Source organism: Planococcus citri, chromosome 3, assembly GCF_950023065.1.
Source record: "Planococcus citri chromosome 3, ihPlaCitr1.1, whole genome shotgun sequence".
NCBI classification, from domain to species: Eukaryota; Metazoa; Arthropoda; class Insecta; order Hemiptera; family Pseudococcidae; genus Planococcus; species Planococcus citri.
In genome coordinates this window covers 50,078,126-50,101,150 of record NC_088679.1, presented here as the reverse complement: position 1 = coordinate 50,101,150, position 23,025 = coordinate 50,078,126, and the positions used below count along the sequence as shown (strand labels likewise).

General features: G+C 32.8%; 1 protein-coding gene across 12 annotated transcripts in view; it reads right to left on the bottom strand.

The window, feature by feature from the left end:
* Positions 1-23,025, bottom strand: part of CASK (peripheral plasma membrane protein CASK) — a 94,644-nt gene that overhangs the window by 11,406 nt on the left and 60,213 nt on the right. For 3 of the 12 annotated variants that reach the window (XM_065355212.1, XM_065355220.1, XM_065355222.1), the window contains 6 exons: positions 22,347-22,544; positions 16,414-16,578; positions 12,880-12,954; positions 10,016-10,045; positions 3,024-3,140; positions 92-230 (listed from right to left, as the gene is read on the bottom strand). In XM_065355212.1, coding sequence (XP_065211284.1) covers positions 92-230; positions 3,024-3,140; positions 10,016-10,045; positions 12,880-12,954; positions 16,414-16,578; positions 22,347-22,544 — 724 coding nt within the window. The remainder of the gene's footprint in view (positions 1-91; positions 231-3,023; positions 3,141-10,015; positions 10,046-12,879; positions 12,955-16,413; positions 16,579-22,346; positions 22,545-23,025) is intronic. The other 9 variants (XM_065355216.1, XM_065355223.1, XM_065355221.1 and 6 more) reach the window with 7 other exon arrangements.

Here is a 23,025-nt window from a genome sequence, read left to right as displayed (position 1 = left end):
TCAATTATCGTTAAACCTCTGAAGATATGAGAAAATTCGATTGCTGACGAAATTCATCGAAACACTACAGCTTCTAATTAATAATATTTACCTGATTCTTGTTTGCCTCTTTCTGAAGTAGCGCAGGCAACCCTCCATTCTTGCAATTCTGGAGATGGTATCAGACCAGCTGATCCGGCAACGTTATCTTTTTTCGCTTGCCACCAATTATGATCGTCTTTACTAATAACCTAAAATAAAGATGGAAATAGTTTGCATGTAAATACTTTGTCGATATTAGCATAAAACGATTTTAATTTCAGAAAATACGAAAAACTCGCAAATAAACATCAAATTAGGAACAAATTATATGAATATTCAATTTTGGTAGGTATAATTTTTTCATACCTATACAATTATGTAAAAATGCAAGCGTAGTATGTTAATTTCTTGCTGAAAATTTTCATCAGTGACAGTGTTAACGTTCAGAAGAAACTTGAAATTGAAAATTATTTTTCAACCCGAAATTGAACTGCAAATGGGTTCAACTTCTCAAATGAAATAGGTACATATCATACTACCAACATCTATTCTCTATACTCAATCCCAAAATTGCATCTTCTTCTTCTGTTGCTTTTCAACTTGGTTTTTTCAAAATTTCAAATTTACGTAAGCCTACATATCTGATACACTCGTGAAACTATAAAGAATTTGAAGAAAAAAGAACGAGGAAAAGAAACGAAGAAAATTGCGGCATCGAAATTCTCATTCTCATTCATTGTAGGTTAAATTGCGAATGACATATTTAACATAAATTTTCAACTTGATCGTTAGAATTTTTTTCCAACGTTCGCAATAACGTTAATGGACAGAGAATGAAACAATTTACTCACAAAAGGACTGCCGCAGGTGGCAATTACAGATTTGAACGATTTCTAGATATTTATACTCGCACAAAGCAACGAAAAATTTATTTTTAAAAACAAATTTTCAGCGTGTGACGTTTATTTCGATGTTCAATTTTAATATTTCTACGAAACAGCTCTTATACACGATGTTGGCAATTATGTATTTTTAAAAGGTATTTTGGATGTTTTCGCATAAGTGTAAACCAATGACCTCAAATTAAATATCCCTCTTGTTTCAAGATACGGCCATTATCGTGTCTAATCGCAAATTATTGGTTTTATTTTCATTCGAGGGAGGTTCATCCTCGTTCTATAACATTTCACTATTTGGCAGAACTTGCCAAGAGAAACAAAAAAGGCAATTTACACAATATGCGGACGAGAGATACATATTCTCAAAAACTTAAAAAGTATCATTTGCGAATTCCTCATATTTTCAGCATCTTCCTCTCCCCCTTCCCTCAAAAAATGAATTTCTAGAAAAATTTAAAAATATGGTAGAAACCAGGCGTTTGCAAAGATTTTCAAAATCATGGACTTAGATAGAAAAATACCACCTAGTGAGTTCAGTGAGTTCAAGTAATTTTGGAGCCTCCAGTGACTTTTTGAAAGGTTTCATGGCGTTTTGAGTTGAATTGAAATTCCAAAAAGTAGCTGGAAGCTTCAAAACCACTTGAAACCACCATGCAGTTGACTTCATATTATTGTATTAAAATTAGTTTGCGGAGTAAATTTCGGCTTGCTAACCCCATTTGATGAAATTTTGGGGAAATTTCAAATTTCAAAAAATCTACAGGAGGCTCCAGTAATTGTCAAAAAATTGCTGGAGGCTCGATCCAAAACGACTTGAAATTCACCTGCAGTCGACTTCATAGCGTATTGAAATAAGTTTGCAGAATTAATTTCGGCTTTCCAACTCCATTTGATGAAATTTGGTGGGAATTTCGAGTTTCAAAAATCTACTGGAGGCTCCAGTAATTTTCAAAAAATCGCTAGAGGCTCCGAAATGACTTGAAATTCACATGTAGTCGACTTCATAGCGTATTGAAATTAGTTTGCAGAATTAATTTCGGCTTTCAAACTTCATTTGATGAAATTTTGTGAGAATTTCGAGTTTCAAAAAATCTGCTGGAGGCTCCAGAACTGCTCAAAACGCTTTGAAACAGTTTCCAATCGATTTAGCAGGTTGAAAATAGGGTATATCTCCAGTTTTCTGGGTCAATTTGGTAAAATGTTGATTTTTTCTCACATTTTGTCCAAAACTTGATTTTTTATAATTCACCAAAAATCGAAAAAGGCACTTTAGCACTTGAAGTTTTGACAGGTGATGAATTTTTGCCTGCTCTTTCAATCTGTCTTTGTACGGTTTAAAAATGTTTTTACTAGTCCTACGTTGGAACGCAAAATCCACGATTTCGGATGACCTGTCAATCAAAATGGCCGCCATTTTGTAAGTAGGGCCACTTTTTTTTTGAGGACAAGCCCTGGAAATGTTCCTCAGGAATCCCCCTCTATGAAAAAAGTTGTCCCGGAGGATCGGCAGGGGGTGCAAGTATTCCTTATGCGGCCCCCCCGACCTGGGTGTTGATCAAATTGCATACTTGGTTTGCCGTAAATATGTAATGTTCCCACTTTATTTACGGTAAATCAAGTATGCAATTTTATTAACATCAGTAAGTTTCCTGTGTCATTTCTTGCAAAAATGCATTCTTTGACTTTTTTTGAACGAGTGTCTTGTTTCAGAATGACTTTGAAACCAAATCCTAATTGGTTGAAATACCTAAACCAAAAAAAAAACTGTAATAAAAAATATTTTTTACATGTTTAAAATCCACGTTTACAAGCATTTTCTGTACGTACAATGATTTTTTAAATTTCAAAGTGTCGACAAAAAACAAAAAATAAACTGGAGCAAGTAATAATTCACGTGTAGTTCTATTTTTCACCAACGCTTTGCAGGAATACAAGTTTTGAACATTGTAAATTCGGAGGTTTCAAGAGGTTTCCCTGTGAGAATCTCATTCGTTATGGAATCGTACAAAACGTAAAAAGCAAATTATATAAGAATTCATTCCACGAATACAACAACTTCGCGATAGAACAACGGCAAAATAGTAATATTGAAACGAATATTACCTGTAATATATCTCCGACTTTAAATGAGATTCCAGCTTGAGCACATGGTATTAAATCGTCTTGTAACGGATCATAATCGAATAACGCTCGAACGAATATCTGCGAAACAAAATTCCCCTAAACATCAAAAATAACAAAACAAAATGTTACAGATGCGGAGCACTCCAATACAACTCTTGAACTCAAATTTTTCATGTAAAGTATCAAAAACATTCGAAATTCATTAGAGTATAAAGCTACCGTAAAAAACAAGATAAAAATACATATATAACGAGTTAGGTACATGCAAGTTGAAATAAAAATGTAGGTATGGTCTATCAACCCAAATACATATACAAGCTTCTATGTTTACGAATAAAAAAAAAAGACACACTACAATAATTATACGAGGAAATGATTCGCATTGCAGCCAAAATGTTCTCAAAGCTGAAAAAAATGTTCGACTTTTTCTCGAGCCTGTAGTACATATAAGACAAAATGCCTAGAATTCCACACCATAAGAATATTACATTTCCGACGTACTATATCGTACTTGTGTCCATATTTTCGGTCCGCTGGCTTTGAAAAGAAAAAGCGTATGCTTTGTACTTCGGAGGTTCGATCTTAGTAGTACAAGGGTTTGTAACACAGTCTATGAAAACTGAGACGTTTATCTTTCAATAGATTATTCTGAAAAGTTAGAGAAGTCAACCGTACACAATTCAGGCAATATTACAAATCATACAACATCGAGAACCTATCTATAGTTTCAGAGTTCGAATTCTCGTACATGTTGCAGCGAAATTTATACGAGTAATTCTCCGCGGGGAAAATGTACGTATAAGAATTATGAATACGAAATAATTAAAGGATAACACCAAATGAAGTCTGCTCATCATCATATGTGTATCTCATACAACATAAATGAGATATCAGCTATATAAATTTACCTACCCAAATTACTATCAGCGTTTCGCAATCCCAATTCACTACAAATGCGTAATTTTCTATAATCCTATCGTAAATTTTTATACTCTCGAGTACCAAGCTTGGGGACTTGTTGGCTGAGGGGTATGGGGTAGTTCTTCCATGAAATTTCAGAATTTTTTTTTATAATGCTGACTGAAGTGTTGAAAAATTTCAGGATATTTTTAATATTGAGCACACTCAACATTTGGGAGTTTTTATTCAAAAAATAAAATGCTTATTACGGAATTTGACAAGATACTTAGGCTAATTATTATTATTATTTTTTTAAAATAAAAATGCCCTAAAAACGTTATCGTGATTAAATTACTTTCCTACGCGGAAACCCACTTCTTTAAATGTCTCTGAAAAACATAAAAATTTACAAATGTCGAAAATGTACTAAAATCTGCAGTCAAGTCAAGGTATTAGCACATAAAATTTATAGATTTACAGTTGTGAAATCCAAACTATGTAAATCCTCCTTTTTCCTTCCCCTCTTCCCCGCACCCCAAACTGCTTCGACAGAACTACGGAGCTTGCTGGGAAGTACAAATGGAATATTCGATTACACGAAAGGTTGCGCGATTCAATAAGATAAATTCAAAATGGAATAAAGGACCAACGGGGCGATCAATGGTATCGTGATAAAAAATTAGTTACCTAAGGAGACCGCAATTAATACCCAAACGGAATTCTATTCTTAGCACCTAAACGGCCATTAAATCTCAACAAAACAGCCCGATGAATTAGTAGAAATGAAAGCACAATACGGAAACACTTTCCAAAAATAAAAGACCGAATAGAATTCACGAATAAATGAATACTCGTTGCTCGTAAATTAAAAAAAAGTAAAAGGTACCGATCACTATGCAGAAAAAAAACAATACTCGGTTGGGCACAACTTTGTGTAAATATGAATCCTTTTCATTCGATCTTTTTACTTGAAAAATGTTCCAACATAACAATAGGTACCTATAACGACGAATGTTGAAAAAATTTTCAATTTAACCAGAAAAATTTCGTTCAATGATACCCGTAAAATGCAACTTGTGAGATGGAAATCGATTTGACGTTGATATCGCGAATTTTTTTTGCGAAAATGGAAATTTTTACGAACTTGAAAGCCTCGTGCTAAGAAATATTCGTTGAAAACAAGCGTGTTTATTTTTTTAAAAAATGGTCTTCAAATGAAAATTTATTTTGAAATAAAATCAACAGGTCATCGTGAAAAATCTACTTGTCTAATGCGTGAAATTACGTAATAACTTGATGGCAAAAAATACAAGTGTGTATGTTAGGTACACGTGAAAGTAAAAGTTTATCTATTTTTCAAATAATCGACGTTTTCATTTCGTCGACATTTTGACGTTTATTTCAATAATAAAAGGGGACGATACAGAATCGTTTCTCGCAACGTTATTCAATATGTTCGCTGATCTGAAGAGAAAGACTGCTTTTTATTTACACGTTAAATTCATTCTATTATATTAACGACGTGTAATTTTGTCGCTAAATTTAGTCTTGTCCTTCCAGCCGAACAAAAAGCCACTAAAAAATAATGCATAATATTATTAAGTACACCCAAACACCGATGTTGGATGACAATGAAATCACAGAGCGTGAATTCGAGTCCCAATTTTCAAATTCGTCAAATAATATGGACTTGATAAATAGAATGAAACTTCTTTGACACAGCCCCTCTCTCATCTCCTCAAAAACCTATACCGTTTTTTGAATTCTAAAACTTATTTGGAAAATACCACAAATTTTATTTTTAACCAAGCTACGTAGAAACGTCTGCAATTTTACATTTTTAAATCAATTATCAAAACAGGGTTGCTATTTTTTTTTTTTTTTTCAAAAATGATTTTTCCAAGATTTTCCAGAATTATACAGTCCTATTTTTAAAGAAAGGGGATGAGAAGAGTGGATTAGCTTCGGTTATCTCAAATTGTCTAATAGTAAGTACCTATGAGTCTGACAAAAAAAAAAAAAAAATGAAGGAACCGCACTACTTGACGAATCATAGGATAACTCCTTCAATTTTGAAGTTGGACTACAATTCAAGACAATATTTTTCTGATCCTTTCAAAGTACTGCATTATGGTGTAATCAAATTCAAACTACGTATCTGAAATATTGAAGGAGTAATGCGCCCATAAAGAATCAATACTTAGCATCCAGTGACTTTGTCTCTTCAACTTTTATGGTAGGCAAACCGATTCACGCTTGTGTAGTTTCGGTTGCTGTATTACTAAGCGAATTATTCGACACCTGTTACAGAACACACTGTACTTCAAATATGTTTTCAATCAAATGTTAAACATGCACATTGCACACAGAAATAGAATTTCGAGCGATTGCGCCAAAAATACCAGCAATTGTTCACGTGTTCGGATACTTTCTATGACTAACTCATGTTTTCCCACTTCTTCGAATAGTACTGTTTCTTTCTTTCTTTTGAAATTAGTATGCAGGTCAATACAACTCAATTTTAAACTCGCATTAGCGTACATTTTGCTCCACAAGACTAGATCTCATGTAATAACATGAATGTGCTACATTTTTCTATCCAAACATACGACGATAGATGTTGCCATAAGTCAAATAAAAGTCGAAAGAAAATACAGAAAATATCTTTGAATAGAAAAGTCACCTATCTAATGAAATTTTAATTAAATCTTTGAAACTTTTATGAATAAAAATAATGCTACTTCCATTGTTCATCAATTCCTTGAAATAAGAACGAGCAAAAAGTACACAATTTTTGAGTTTTCATCACGATCATGAATTCTAAACCTAAGAGACCTGCTCCAGTATTTCAAGAAGGCCTTACAACTCCTTTCTTTTTCATGATAAAAAGTAGGTAAATTTTAAAAATTAGTCGTAAAAAAAAAGTTGAGGCCAGGGTCCAGTTGAAGAACTCGAGTTCTGTAATATTTTTTGAAGTAGTTTGGCAATAAATTTAGACGATGTTCCCAATATCTGACGATAAGAAAATCTCGTCTTTAAATACGCAAAAAAAAATCATCACCCGTCGTCGAAAACGAGCACTGGGTAATTTTCAAAGGATTTGTATTCAAATAGCTAGCATTTTTTCACAGCAATGATGTTTCACGAGAAGAGTTTAATTTAATTCTTTTTTTTTTGAAAGCGATTGTAGCAGAATGCACCGTTTATTTTTCCTTCTGAAAAGTGTCACTCAGAAGAAAAACAAAGATGGCCAAAACTATTCTCCGGCAAATAGTGTAACAGAAATCTTTTTAAGCGAGGTAAACATTTTAGACAGGATTTACTTACTAATACGATAACTTTCTCTACACACTTAACGGATTAAACCTTGGCAACAGTGAATTATTTTGAAATGTCTTACACGAGATGACTAAATATTTAGACTCAACAATCGTCCGTTAAAATTTCTACAAATATTTTCTTTCTCGAGCGTAGCTACCTTGCTTTATGATCGTTGATTTTAAACAAGCCTTGAGAAATTGAACCGCGTAATTTTGTTTGTGGCAAAGGTGACAATTTCACTTTAAAGTCATTTCAATTATGTGAAGGTAGATACCTACATAAAAACTTCAGTTTTCATAATTTAAAAAAAAGTAGCTTCGAAATGACAGTCTTATAATTCAACGAGCTTAGTTGGAAATTAATTTAAATTGAATGAAACGAGAGAAAAAATCAATTTAAAAATTCAATAAGTTATACTAAGTAATAATCTGTAACATTTAAATTAGGTAGGTACATCTTTTAAATATACTTGAATGATATTTCGACGTAGGAACTCGAAAATGAAATTTATCAAGCGGCCGTTAAATACATCCACAACTTGGATGTTAAACTTAATCGAAACTAAGCAAAATTAATACATCTTCGCATACATTCAAGTAATAAGCCACACACAACGTTATTAAAAGAAAACACTGCCATTGCATACAGTATGTTTCGCAAGAAAAGAAACTTCTTTAGCCTCGTAAGAAAACAATCTTTCAAAGACCGAGTTTTCGATTACAAGGAGCGTCTACCTAATCATTACTCAAGTGATTTCCTTCCATTTTTTCTCAATCTCTCACACATCCTTTCGAATTCCTCAGGAGGCCCATGAATAGGTGACTCTCTAAGAGGATTTTTAAAAAATCTAATAACAGAAAAAAATGGCAAAGAAATTTCACTATGTATCCAGGGTTTTTCCGCAGATTGAATTTTTCAGGGGGAAATTGATTTTCTGAGCGAAGCAAATATTTCACAAAAAATATGAATAAAAATAAATTTAAAAATGATTGAACCTTAAATTTCTGATCAATGAAGACCAGTCAGTCTCCCTCCCCCGTAGGCTTTATATAGGTAGTTCTTCGAATAATTCTCTTGAAAGCTCAAAAGTTTTATTTTTATTTTTCATAGCAAATACTTCCCTCAAAAGCTAATTAGACTTCACTGGTAGTATTTTTTTTTCATGTATGATGTTAGTAGTCCATTGATTTTCTTTAAACGTCGCCAGTCTAATTAAAAAATCACAGAAAAAGGAGAACAATTACGAATTTTAAAATGATTTGCTTTTTATAATATCATACCTTTTCCGGCAAACATGTTTCAAAATTTCAAAAATTTATTAAGCCCTCGTCATACAAAAAGCAGACAAATCACGTATTTCATTAGTGAGAAAATAGTAACTTATTAGTACGTTAAAGTACGTTCCTTATTACTTCCGAAACACCGTGTAATGTCGTGGAATCTGCAATCTCGACGATGGAAACATTTAAAACGTTATCCAGCCTAAATCTTAATGGAATGTAAAAATCCGCAGACGCAGACATACTAACACACTAACAATGTTACGGCGAGAAAACAAAACGCTCGTTTTCATTAAAAATGATCCACTAATGCTTAAAATATTACCACGAGAAAATGCTCGAATAGAAAAAAAAAAAAAGACCATATCACGTACGACGCGCCTATAAAAATATAAAACTCGCATGAAAACTCGTAAAACACATTCCAAAACCTATTCAACGCAAAATAATTACTCGTTCGAGGCAAAAAAGACCACTGAAATGAAACCTTGTAATGGTAAACAATTAGCCACGATAATACCTTTTTTCCTCGATATAGCATCGGAAAAATACTCGAAATAACAAAATTGAATTGTATCCTACAGTTTATAATCGTCGATGCTTTAGAAAGATCCCATATGTGGAGAATGTTTACTGATTGCTATAGTTGAATGTTCTCGGAATACAATTAATATTTTAAAAATAATGGTGATTGTGCGAAACTACGTTTTACATTCTTCCATTGCTTCGGCAGCCAACCTAGGAAGGTTTTTTTCTTATCGAAAATGGACTTATTTAAAAGAATTCTGATTCTGACACTGAGATTGAGATTTGAAAAAAAAATAACAACTTTACTCTTTTTGATTTTTCCAATTTTGGGGACCTCTACACAAAGGAAGCAACTTTGTTTGAGAGGACCGAGGGAGGTTTTCTGTAAGATCCATTATTTAGATGGGTTTTGACCAAAAATATAAAATTGGTAAAAATGTCCCACAGACTTCAATGTTTCTTTTATTCATTTTATTTTTTCCAACTTTAGGGGCTTTATGTACGGAAGGTCAACATTTATTGGGAATCGAAGAAAGTTTTTCCATGAAAAGTGGATTATTGAGAAAAAATCTCGTCATAAAAAAAATAATTTTCGGGGGGGGGGGGGATGTCACCGATTTTGATTTATTCCATTTTAAAAAATTTTTTCAACAATGAGGACCAGGGGACTATTATACTGGGAGAGCAAAACAGCTTGAATACTGCAGGAAGTTTTTTCTTGAATAGGCTTCCGGCACGATTTTCTTAGGAGAGAGGTGAAAAGTTTCAACTAAGCAAAACTTAGGCCAATGTGAATATACCAAACAAAAAATGTAAGCAACTATGTGTCTAAGTATTTCAAGATAAGAAAAATAAGCCTTCAAAGAAATTTCAACTCTACTAAAAAAGAATAAAAATAGTAAGAAGTTATATGCATTTTACGCATACATTAAGATCACTTACTATAACAGGTACAGGTTTAATCCTGAACAACTGCAAACGTGAAGGATAAATTAAAGTTACACACCGGTAGATTAAAAAAGCGATGTGTGCGCTCACATAAAATAAATTCTATACATATTTCTCTAGTAAAATATACATAATAGTGTAGAATGTATATTGTATTCATGTACTTATATCAACTCCGATATCACAGGTGGTTATTTTTCGACTTATATTCTAGGTACCGAGTGAACGATAAATACCTGGAGAGCATTGCCGCAAGTGCGCAAAAAAAATTTTAACACAGAAATATTCAGAATTTCCAATTTTCATTAAAATAATTACACGGCTAATTAAAAGGCAGAAAAGTCATTTTGAAAATTTGTATTACCAAATTTAAGCTTATGAGTTATCATGTGAAAAAATATTCGTCTCTATAGTATCAGTTTTTAAAAACGTATTTAAGCATTTTGTTTGTGGAAGCACGAATAGAATTTTTTCTGGGTTGTGTTACTGGTGTTTAGGTATTTATCGTCCACCCGGTACCAGCTTCAGCATTACCTACGTATTCTTGGACAAAATATACTCTAACACTTGATAAAAATGAGACACGCGTCAAAAAGCATACCAGAAATGGAGCAGTGCTTTCCAAACATTTGCACATAGACTACGTACTACTCTACACAAATTTCTCGTTCACGTGTTATGAAAATATGTTACCCTTTATACATTCCATTTATGTTCATCAAACGCTTAACGTTTACCCATAATTTAGTTCTAGCGAAATGACACACACCGAAGTTGAATGCGTATCAAGTTGGTATTTTATTCCATTCTTTTTCATATTCGTTGCAAATAACACCGCTTGTAGAGTTACATAAAAAAAACTGCTACATTTATAACATCTCTCTTTTATTCTTTTCTGTATTTTTTTGAAAAGAAGGGCGAAGATTTTTCTTATATTAATCATATTTACATCACACAGCACATTTACGTAGATATGTCTATAATGCAGTTTTTATTTAGGTAAGCATGTGCATATTATTTCATAAATGGGTGCGGAATTTAGTAATTAATAATTAATATCTCATACTTTGCAATGGCTTTCCTTTAAAAATCATGGAAAATTCTGTTGCTGTGAAAATTTGCGAATTGCTTACTTTTGGGTGAATTCGCGTTTTGAAAATTCGTTCTTCTCAATCATGTTATCACAAAATTAGAGGAAAATTTTTCCTAGCACAGTTATTCTCATCAATTGCAGAACAGGAGAAAATTATACCTCTACTTAGCTTGCCTGCTCTTTCTTCTCTCAATCAATCATGTTCCATCAACTCTTCGCCCACTTTTAAGCCTTAATTTTAATCATATGCCAAAAAAATGTACAACAATTTTTTTTTAAACCCAACTCGGTGTCTTCTAAATTGTAACAAAAATTCTATAGGTACCTGCCTTGAATTTATTACAAGGTTTAGAAAAACTTTTTTTATTGCCTTTAATATAGGTTTTGAATTTTTTTATCGTTCAATTTTTCTTGTTTTCGTAATTTCTCGAAGTGAAAATCAATACCTAACAAGAACGTGTAAAATTTTTATCAGCAGCCTAATAATTGTTAATAATTTTACCACCACGTAGCACATGAAAAGCATGGTTGACATTTCAAACTGAAAATATTCATGATTTTTCGAATTTACGAGTACTTTAGCCAACTTTCAGTTCACTCCAAAGAGTAAAATTTTTAAAAGTTTGACGAATATTAAATTTTTACGGTCATTTCATAACAATAAATTTTTCTGGTTTTCTCCACACTAAAAAAAAAAAAATATTCAAAATCGTAACGGTAGGTATCCGCAAGTGCAATTTTAATCCAATCAACAAGCTGAAATTGAATCCGTCCGGTTTTCAAAAAAATGCGTTAATATTGGGCTACACTCGGTAAAGGGGAAAAATCAAATTAAATCGATAAATCAAACATATGAAGGTAGGTAAATATCAAGAACTACATTCTACAAAGACAAACGCAAACGTTTGGTAAAACTGAAAGACGATAAACGAAAAGGTTTTGATTATCCAATCTACTTCGTCGTCGCGTCGTATCATTTACTTTTCAACAAATATATAAAAAAGGGTTAGGTATTCGTAGGTAAAGTGGAGCAAAACCCACATCGACTTCGAAAATCGTATAATTATTAACGAATTTGGTCGCATTCGTTTGATACGTTACGTTAATAAAAAGCCAACTCCTCGCAAGTCATTTTTGACACATTTAACGCACCAGGTGCCATAAATTAAAATTTTTCGCCTTGTTTTTCGCCATTAAAACTGCTTCTATCATTCGAGCTCGAGGTTGAAATTAGAAATAACGCCCAAAATAACAAGGAAAAAAACTTTAAGAGAGTGAGAGAAAACAACGGCGGGAAATTTTTGATTTAAATCGCCATTCGTCAAAATTTACCTGTAACGATCGGAGTGAAAACGGAAACCAATATGAAAACTCGTTAATAATCGAGAAATCCTGTTAAAACAGTGCACCTGGCTTGGCTTTTTAAACGAGAATAAAATAAATGAGCTGATTCAACGCGACGATATTACACCATTTTCTAGAAAAACCTCAGGATACTTTCAATTATACACCAACACGAGTGAAACAATTCTTTCGATATGACTTCGCCTTACCTAGTTAAGAAAATAACTTATTGCTAAGAGAATTCCTTTGCTTGATCAAATATCGTAAATTTAGTAGGTAAGTAAGTATACTTTTTGGCGCGTGATTCAAATTTGTAAGTTTGTTAATTCTTTCGCTTTTGCTCAAAAATACGTTGATAAAGAAAAAATTATGAGTTAGTGTGAACGATAAGCATGTAAAAAAATATTTCAAAATGGCTTACTTGTACCTCACAAGGAGGAGGAGCGCTTCTATACGATGGTACAATTTTAAAAGTAACAGATCCACGGGCTTCCCTCTGTAAACAAATACAAAATCGATAATATCAAGCAGAATTGCCTACGTATAATTTTAGAAAAAGTTTATCACAAATAAAGTTTCTAACACGCTTATTAAATTAGATGAAATGGAATACAAGAAGCAGAAATGATAATAGCGTTTGTAATAAAAATCATTTCCAAGGTGAATATTCGCTTAGTATCTCAACTTGAACCAATATGTCACCAAGTTAATGTCGTATTTGACCAAACAATGTATACAATTTTCATTGTGAACCGAACCGAACCAAACAAAAAAAAAAACTTTTGCCGAAAAGCCTTGAGCTTTTTTTTCTCTTCTTTAATTTCACGACGGTTTGCCGAAATTACATCTCCGTTGACATAAAATACTCATTATCAACAGCTGCGATCAAATGTGTTTAGCAGCTCTTTTACACTTTACGTTTTCGGTTTGCTGTTCTTTATTTTTTTTTCCACCTTTTTTCTCGCCATTTTCCTTTCTTTTCGATTTCAGACGGTAAAGTCCGGAAAGTTAATTCTAGCCAGTTTGCCAACGCATAGACTTAATAGATTTGATAATATTCGAAAATTCGAAACGTTCGCCAAAAATACCCTTAGTCCTTTTCAACGACAATGAAATAATTTAATATTGTGTACAACGTTTACTATCATCTCTTTCAAGTGTTTGAATACCTAAATTCGTGTATCTACCTACGTAAATATTTTGCACTTTTTTCACTTTTTAGTTTAGCAAAACTATATTTAAAAACGCAATTTTTTTTTTGGTTATTTAATCGCTTAGTGATGGTAAATACGTAAGCTGGAATCAATTTAGTAAACGTTTGGTAGATCACATACGAACTATACACATAAAGGATTCCAATTGAACATGTAAATTGTAATATTCCATTATCCCATCCTAACACAATGAAACAATCTCATACCAAAGTTATTTTCATTATAGCATTATACTGCTTGAAATAGTTCATCAAATTGCGAAAGTTTTTATCATGCTGAAAACCTCGAAATTAGTAACATTAAACGTAGGTAGAGGTACCTATAAGACATATATCTATCCGTCTGCAGATTGCGCGATAAATAATTGAATAAAATGCTCGTTCGAACTGCTGAGCCTGTTTGGTGAATTATTCCAATGTTAACTGTAACGAATTGACTCGCCAGAATCACAAATGCATGCTCTTATTTTATACAAATTCGTTATACTTCGCAACCAAAACACATCCATTGCTTTGGGGACTACAGAAAATATACGTAACGTTGAAAATTAGCAAAATTTCGTTGCTGTTGTGATATTTGGTGAAAATAGGAAAATGAAAAAAAAAACTTTACAAAATCCATTTCAATAACAATGTTTTTTTTATTTGTTTGTTCTTTTTTTCGTTTCAAAAACTGTTTATTATAAATATTTTCAAGCGATCGACGCAGTTTGCCGGAATAGAATTTCTGGAAACGTCATTTTAAAAATTAATTCTCCTGTCAGGAATGAAAATTCAAGTTGTCGAAAATCAATCGTGTAGTTTTATAGGGAATATTTTCCGAGTTTTCGAAGGTACCTATTTTCAGGTACCTGTAACCGTGGTAAATTTTCATCCTTATTTTTCACCATTTACCCTCGTATCGTATTTCAAATTAAATATAAATCCTCGCGAACGCGAATGAAGAATCAATTTTATCAAGAGCAATCGTTAAAAAAACAGGCGAACTGTTTTTAGGACAGTTTTAATTTTCTCATAATTCCACTTGAATTCGATCAGTTTTTCACTAAGTAGATAATGGGCGTTGAAGTCTTTCATGAGTTTCCATCGGTTTCCACCACTGGATGGGTAGGTATAAGAACTACCTACTGGAATATTGGGCTAAACTGACAACTCTCGGGTGAAGGGGGGTACTTATCTTCGTGTTAACAAAATTCAAAAAATAAAGAAACGTACGAGTAATACGAGTAGGTTATCATTTGAAAAATGAAATGATTTTGATTTGTTTCATATTCGATACAATTTTTCTTTGAAGAAGGTTTTGTCTAATTTTAAATGCAATCAAACGATTTTATTATCACTATGAAACTACCCACCAACATATTTTTCAATAAAAATTTCCAATTATTCATTCAATTTCAAAAATAATCCATCTTATTCTTAGTTTTTAATAATTTGTACGAAGATGTTTCAAGTAAGTATACCTACGCTTATTAAATCTGACATCTTACAAGTAATTCAGGAGTTTCAAAATGAAAAGAAAAATCACTCCCATTCTGATACTTGAAATTAGTCTCACTGTGCTGGGTAAATTTTTCTTTAAAAAACAACATCATTTAAAACACGATGAGAAACACTAAAACATGTCAAACATTCGATGAAAAATGAGAACGAATTTTGATACCTAAAAGTTTACTCCATCCAGGGAAAAAATAAAAGTAAGCAGTAACTAGTCAACTACTTATCAAGTTGTTATAATAATTCAAAATTTCATATTTTTCGTCGCTTAATTTCGCAAGGAAAAAAAAGTTATTCTCGAGGACTAGTAAAAAAAAACAAAAAAAAACGTTCATTTCTATACCTCACCAAATACCTGACAAAATTCAACACTAATAACGCAAAAACACTTCGCAAATCGTACAGAGAAAAAAAACCATTCAAGTACAATTCTTCGAAGAGTTTTCTTGGCATAAAATGTGAAACTAGCAGATTTATTCATTTTAAGATTAACTTTTTATTTCAAAAGACTGAAAAACAAAATGAAATAATTCGACGAACTTTGTTCTTCGCTCGAATTATAAAAACTGCCCACGTATTTATTCAAACTCGCGTAGGTGTTATATTTATTAAGAGAGGTGAAAAAAAAATTTAGAACGAAAGCAGCCAAGTCTAATTCGACGAATTTTTTCCACATCATGTTCGATCCTAAAGGTTCCTGACACAGTACAGTTATAAAAACTATACAAAAATCAATTATTTTTCAGCCATTCTACTTCGCCAAGAGAAAGATTCAAACGATTTTCAACTCGCGACTACGTCACTGCCTGGTCCACATCAACGCGTAAAAATTTCCATCGGCTTAGTTCCCAATCGAGAAAAAGAGAGAGAGATAGAGAAAGAAAAAAGACGTTTTAAACCTAAATATCACATCGCATTACTAACAAAATGCTATTTCAACGGCGAAGTAGGTATTTACGCTATTTCGAAGTTTTGTAAATGTAGGTGGTTTATCCTTTACCTCGTGTAATAACGTAGGTGGCAAAAAAAAAAGATGTAGAGTTGCTGACTCGTCGTTGCGTATTTTTTTTTGTATGATAATTAAATTATCTATTTCAGATTAAAGAAATTACGACTGAATTCACTGAGGAAATCACCAGTTACTGGAATCACTGTATTTCAGTACGGTCCACGTATAGTGTTTTTTCATTTTCTTCGAAAAATCAACATTATGTAGAATACCAATATAATATAAATTCAACTCACCAGAATTTTTTGCAGTGCGCTGACGGATTGATTAGCAACTGGAATACCATTAATTTCTTTGATTTCATCACCTACATGCAAAGTTGCTTGTCTATGGATCATGCCACCATGCATTATCCTTGCTACTAAACACTTATTGTCTTCAGTCATTTTTAAAGTAATTCCCTGCAAGCAGAAAAAAAAAGGTTCATCAAAAATCTGATCACTTGCACCAGTTCCATTACAAGACCATTTCATACCAAATCAGTCAAAATTTGCACGAAGGGGCATAGATTTTTTTCGAAAAATCGTTGCGACCTCCGGTTTGCCTCATTTCTCATCTTTTTATGACCTCTACCTACATGCAAAATATGAAAAAAATCGACGACCCTTCGTACAAATTTTGGCTGATTTGGCATAGAATGACCCTAAATCTTTTTGCAAGTAATATCTATTAAGGTTACTTTTACTTTTTTCGAAAACAAAGGGACTGTATAGTGTATAGGTATTCGATATTTTTTTATAGCAGGAGTCTCTTGATAATGCAACAACAACGACGCCAGTTTACCTTTTAGTAGCTCAAGCTTACCCTCTCAAATTCGTCATATTTCGCAAACCTTTTGGGAACATCATTTGATAGCCTTCACAGTAGCATAGGTAGTCATTTCGTGCGTTATTTTTTGGTTTATACCTTAGTTTCGTTTCAGCAATTCCCTTTACATCTCCACCAAAAAAATTTATTATGATATAACCGCAATTATTTCCATTTGAAATCAAATCAAAATGCTAATGACATTAATGACGAATATTGCCAACTCTGCTTTCAACTTTTAGTTATCGTATCTTACTTACCTACGTTTTGAGTAACTTGCTGATCTCGAATTTTTTGCGAACCAAAAACTTTGCAATGTAATATAATAGTTCAAATTAAATTTTGATTTGATAGCTGAATTTTCATGAATAGGTAAAAATTTCGTTATCAATAAATGCACAGAATGACTACCTCCATCAATTTTATTTAGGTAAAAGTCGTTGCAAAAAGTATGCATGGCGTGACATAATATTCGTAGCATAATGTAATGACCATGGCTCGGATATTCTTTCCCTAAAAAACCCAAAATATGCGCTTAAATATTCCCTAAAAATTGCAAAATATGCTCTAAAAAGTAAAAATATTCCCTAACGATATGGGCATTGTTTTACAGGAAAAATTAATTCTTATACGATTTTACTAATATTGTTGTACAATACCAAGAATTCACGAACAAAAATGCAAAACAGAGCATTTTAAAATCACGAAAAGGTAATTCTAATCCCATTATTAAAGGAATAAAAAACAAATAAAATGAACAAAAAAAAATAAGTAGGTACAAGAGAGCTACTGCCAGTTTCACAAATTTTGCGGGGGAAAATGACAAATAGCCAAATGCTAATTTGAAGCAAAAATTTGAAATTGATCAAAATATTCCCTAAAAACTGCTAAAAACGTAAAATATGCTCTAAAAACGCAAAATATTCCCTAAAAAATGACAAAATATGCTTTTATATGCTTTTATGGTGAAATATGCCAAAATATGCTCTAACGAATTAGGCTCATTTTACTTGAAATTTCATGAATCGTGGAGATAATTGAAAAATTCCCTATCCTCTATGCATACAAAAAATATGCTCCAGCATAAAAATCCGAGCCCTGGTAATGACTTATATTATGCACTGGCTACCTTGTTGATGGTCCTGAATAATTTGCCTAGAAATACAGCGCCGAGTAAAATTACATTTACCAAAACAAATGTAAATTGGTTCGCTAACTTTAAGAATTGAAAGGACAGATATGTACTTGAAATTGCATTAGCCTATTTAATGAAAATATAAAAGCTTCATAATTCGAGTTTGAAATTTAAGAGACCCAGAGGGGAAGAAGGTAAAATAGGTACATACATACGACTCAAAGAAGTATTTTAATTCAAACCTCCTTTCCCAAAGTCATCTCAAAAGACACAGAGACCGACACCATTTCAATCAGTGGGTGTTTTCAGACCCAAGTATGGATCTGTGGTTGAGACAGACACCATTTCATTCAGTGGGTGTTTTCAGACCCAAGTTAGGATCAGTGTTTGAGACAGACGCCGTTTCAATCAAAGGGTGTGTTCAGACCCAAGTTAGGACCTGCGTTTGAAACAGACACTCTTTCAATCAGTGGGTGTGTTCAGACCCAAGTTAAGACCTGTGTTTGAGACAATCACTGTTTCAATCAGTATGCATTTTAGCATGATTTGAAAGACATTTTCTCCTGCCAAAAAAGGTAGGATAAAATATTTGACTTTCCCCCTCCTTCCCAAAATAAAAGTTGTGATTATTTTGTTTTTTGAATTGAAAAAAAGTCGTGTAAGCTGACCATGTTTACGAGCTTCAACGGGAGGGGAAAATTTAGAAGGGTTCGAGGGAAAAAAAAACACTCACGCATTAAGCGTGAGAATACCGACTTTTCTCTAAATAAAAATATTTTACAAACGAATTGATTCGTTTTTTTTTTAAACACTTGTACAGCAATTGATTTGTTTACAATCGAATAGAATCATTTACAAACGATCGGGGATTGAACAAATTGATTCATTTCTAGGTGAATCACTCGCGAACGAGTTAATCAATAGTTACTGAATCATTCGCGAACGAATTGATTCGTATAAGTGACTCGTTCGCGAACGAATCGATTCATTTACTCAATTTTTGATGAATCATTCGCGAACGAATTGATTCGTATGAGTGACTCGTTCACGAACGAATCGATTCATTCACTCAATTTTTAATGTATCATTCGCGAACGAATAGATTCGTATAAGTGACTCGTTCGCGAACGAATCGATTCATTCACTCCATTTTTGGTGAATCATTCACGAACGAATTGAATTATTTTTTGTGAATTATTCGCGAACGAATCAATTCATATGATTAATTTTTGGTAAATCATTCACGAACGAATTTATCAATTGTTAGTAAATCATTCGCGAAAGAATATAGTTGATAAATTAGTCGCGAATGACTCGATTCATTGAATTATTTTTCGTGAATCATTCGCGAACGACTCGATTTATTCAATTTATTTTCGTTGAATTGTTCACGAACGAATTGACGGGTCTGTTAATCAATTGCCAATGAATCATTCATGTATTAATTTTTCATGAATCATTCGCGAACGAATCGAATTATTCGATTAATTTTTGGTAAATTATACAGGAACGAATTCGAAATAAGAAAATCGATAAATTTCAACATTTTCTGTCAAAAATCCATTTAATTAATTTTTGGTTAATTATTCGCGAATATATCGAGTAATTATCGAGTCCAAAATTGATCCGCGTACATTCGAAATAAAAAAATCGATAAATTCCAACATTTTCTGTCAAAAATCGTTAAAAAAAATTTTTAAAAAATTTGCTCCTGGGGTAAGATTTGAACCGTGTACCACCCGCTCACCAAGCCAACTCCTTCGCCACAGGTCCACCGTTGTACTTTTCCAAAATGCAATTTTAAAAGGTATACATGTTGACTACCTATTTGAAATAAGAAATTCGATAAATTTTCATTTCTATTTTCGTGAAATTGATCGATAAACGTATCGTTTAAACGTACATTGTATCAATAAAAATATCCTCGATTTTTTGTCGAACTCGAATTTCCAAAAATTCATCCGCGAATATTCGAATTTCGAAATAATACGAAAATCGATAATTTTATTTGGTAAAATGGCACATTGAAAAAATCATCAACTTTAAAAATTAATTACTCAAGAACAGCTTAACCGATTTTGATGAAATTTAAATTTTCACCCGTTGGATACTTGCCTAACATTTTGTCATCATCAGCATGTTTCAAAAGTTCGCAGCTTCAGCGTTTATCGAGCGACAAAATTTGCAGGGTGACTTTGCACAAAATTCATTAAAAATGAAATTTCTCAGGAACGGCTGAACCGATTTTGATCAAATTTATAATCTTATAACTATGTTACAAGCCCGATTTTTTGACATAACCATCATGCTCCAAAAGTTCAAAGTTTTCGAGGTTATTGAACTTTAAACTTTTTTTTCACAATTTTTCAAAATTCAATATCTAGAAAACGGCTGAACCAATTTTGATGAAACTTTGCATACAACTAGGCCTTTACCGTCCCTACAAACCAAAATTATCACCACGATCCAAAAGTTTACAGCTTTTGAGTTATATCGAAAAAACCAAAAAAAACTTATATATATATGTATATGGAACTTGCTTACTATCCGAGACCCGGTACATCGTACTGACGATCCGAGGCCTGCGTCTTTGACACTTAGAAAAATTTTAAAGAGTGCCTGGTAAATTCGTTCGCGCATGCGCCTTGCTAGCGGCTATCAAGCCTGGTCTAGAGCCGTTGGTGCGATCTCCAAAGAGTGATTTTTACTGGAATGACGCGAGTATGAAGTTTCTGTGTGGGGTGAAGTAAGGTATGCTGTATATACTGTAGGTATGATACCTACTTTGTGAGTCCCAGACAAAAATTTGTCAATGGCATCCCTGAAGTGTGTACATCATGAAAATATAGTTTTTAATAGGAAAACGTTCCGAGACCCGCTAACGGGCCTCGGAACGTCTCGTCGGGTCTCGGATAGTCGACGTCATTTCCAGAAACGGGCCTGTATAAGCTGTAGCAAGCCTGTATATATACATATATATTTGCTTGTGACCAGACATGTCAACTATACTTGGCATATATGCAGAAAAGTGAACAAAATTTTAAAATTGGTATAATTTCTGTTCTAAATCACTTATTAAAATTTTATTTGCAGATTCAGTCTAATATTAAAAAAATCTATGTTTTGAAAAAAGTAATCAGATTTTTAGGCTAAATTTTGAAGAAAATTTTTGAAAATGGAGTCTAAGTAATTTGAATTTTGAGAAAGTTAAGACACCAAAAGAAAGCTTAAACAGCATAAAAAATTTTGATGTTTTCAAATTTTCCATAGGCCAATAAAATACTGAAAAATTTCAAGTCAAATTTGTTGTCCTGTACACTCAGGATCGATGTATTTGCATACATCTCCACCAGCACATCACATTCTACTCACTACAAATTGACTGTAGACCCTGCGTTTGTCCTCGCGCCTTGATTTCTAAGCCATGCGCGCTCTGGTGGAAGTTTCTGAAAACTCATAGTTGACTTGTATAGTAAAATTAACCCATGACTTGTCAACTATAGTTGACAAGTTGGTCAGTCCACTTGTATAGTAAAATTAACCCATTCAATAGTTGACATGTCTGGATACTAATACCTATATATATAAACCTTATATAAGGAAACCTGAATTTTCGGGAATGGTCGTATCGTGATCCCAGACCCTCAAAACGTAAAGAAAAGTCACTCCCCGACCCAACTTCCACCATCGCAACAAATACAGTACTCCACTTTTCTTAAGAAAAGTCGGTAAAATAAATTGATATTTGAACTCAGCGCCTCATATTTTTCAAAATTTTGATCAAAATTGGCGGGAGAGGGAATTCTTGTACCTCCAGGGTTGCTGAGATCCTATTTTAAAAGTCAATTTATTGAAAAATAAGAAAGTTAGAAGTGTCTTCACTACAATTTTTTCAAATTTTTGAAGAGTAATTTCCAACTCTTAACCATAATTATGAAAAGTTTTGATTTCACATTGAAAAATTCACAAGAAGGCTGACATTTTAATCGGGGGTTTTAAATCACTTATCCAGCTCCTTGATTCTTCTTAAAATATTATTAAGGAATTTGCATACAATTCTCTGTAAATTCTAAGAGCTCACAAACCTACTTAAATGCTAATATGTACTTCAGGTTGTTGCATTACCAATTTACCAGACAAATTATTTGGATCCATTAACGAAACACTACAGCGGGACTTGAATAATTTTAATAATAATACGTTTAAGTTTGATTAAGTTTTACTTACCATTGGTTCGTCGGTATTTTTTTGAAATTGAACCAATCTCACTCTGGTAACATTCTCTACATCACAGTCGCCATTTGGCGAATCAGCTCCAAGTTCTTCTCCGCCGTTTAAATATGGTAACTGTGGTGGCGGAGTAACACGTATGGCATCTTCACTGTAAATTTCTTGAGCTGCTACGTCATGAGCTTGCAGCAGCATCTGTAAATGAAAAAAAAAAGTTCGTTAATTTCGCATGAAAATAACCCACTAAGTATTCTTTATAACACAATTACGTATGATAAAAAGAACACAACCAACGACATCGTCGAATAATACAAAGATAATATGGTAAATTTCGTAAAATCAAATATACGTAGCATGTTTAAACAAAATTTTAACCGTTTAAAACAAGCGCCCCAAGTTAAATGCTTATGACGTTAAAGTTGGAAGATTTACGCCTTAAGAAGGCCTAACATTCACCGTAAACCATAACGAAGAATGAACCAAGTGTAATAAAATGTCAAACACAAGCTATATTCATTTCACGCTATCAACTTGTACATAAAGTAACTCGCTCTGCAAAATTGAAAATACGTCGAGACTTGATTATTGAAAATTTTCTTTACTTTGTTAATATTACCTACAACCCGAGAGACAAAAAAAAACACATATGTAGAAGAAGAATCCATCATACGTGAAC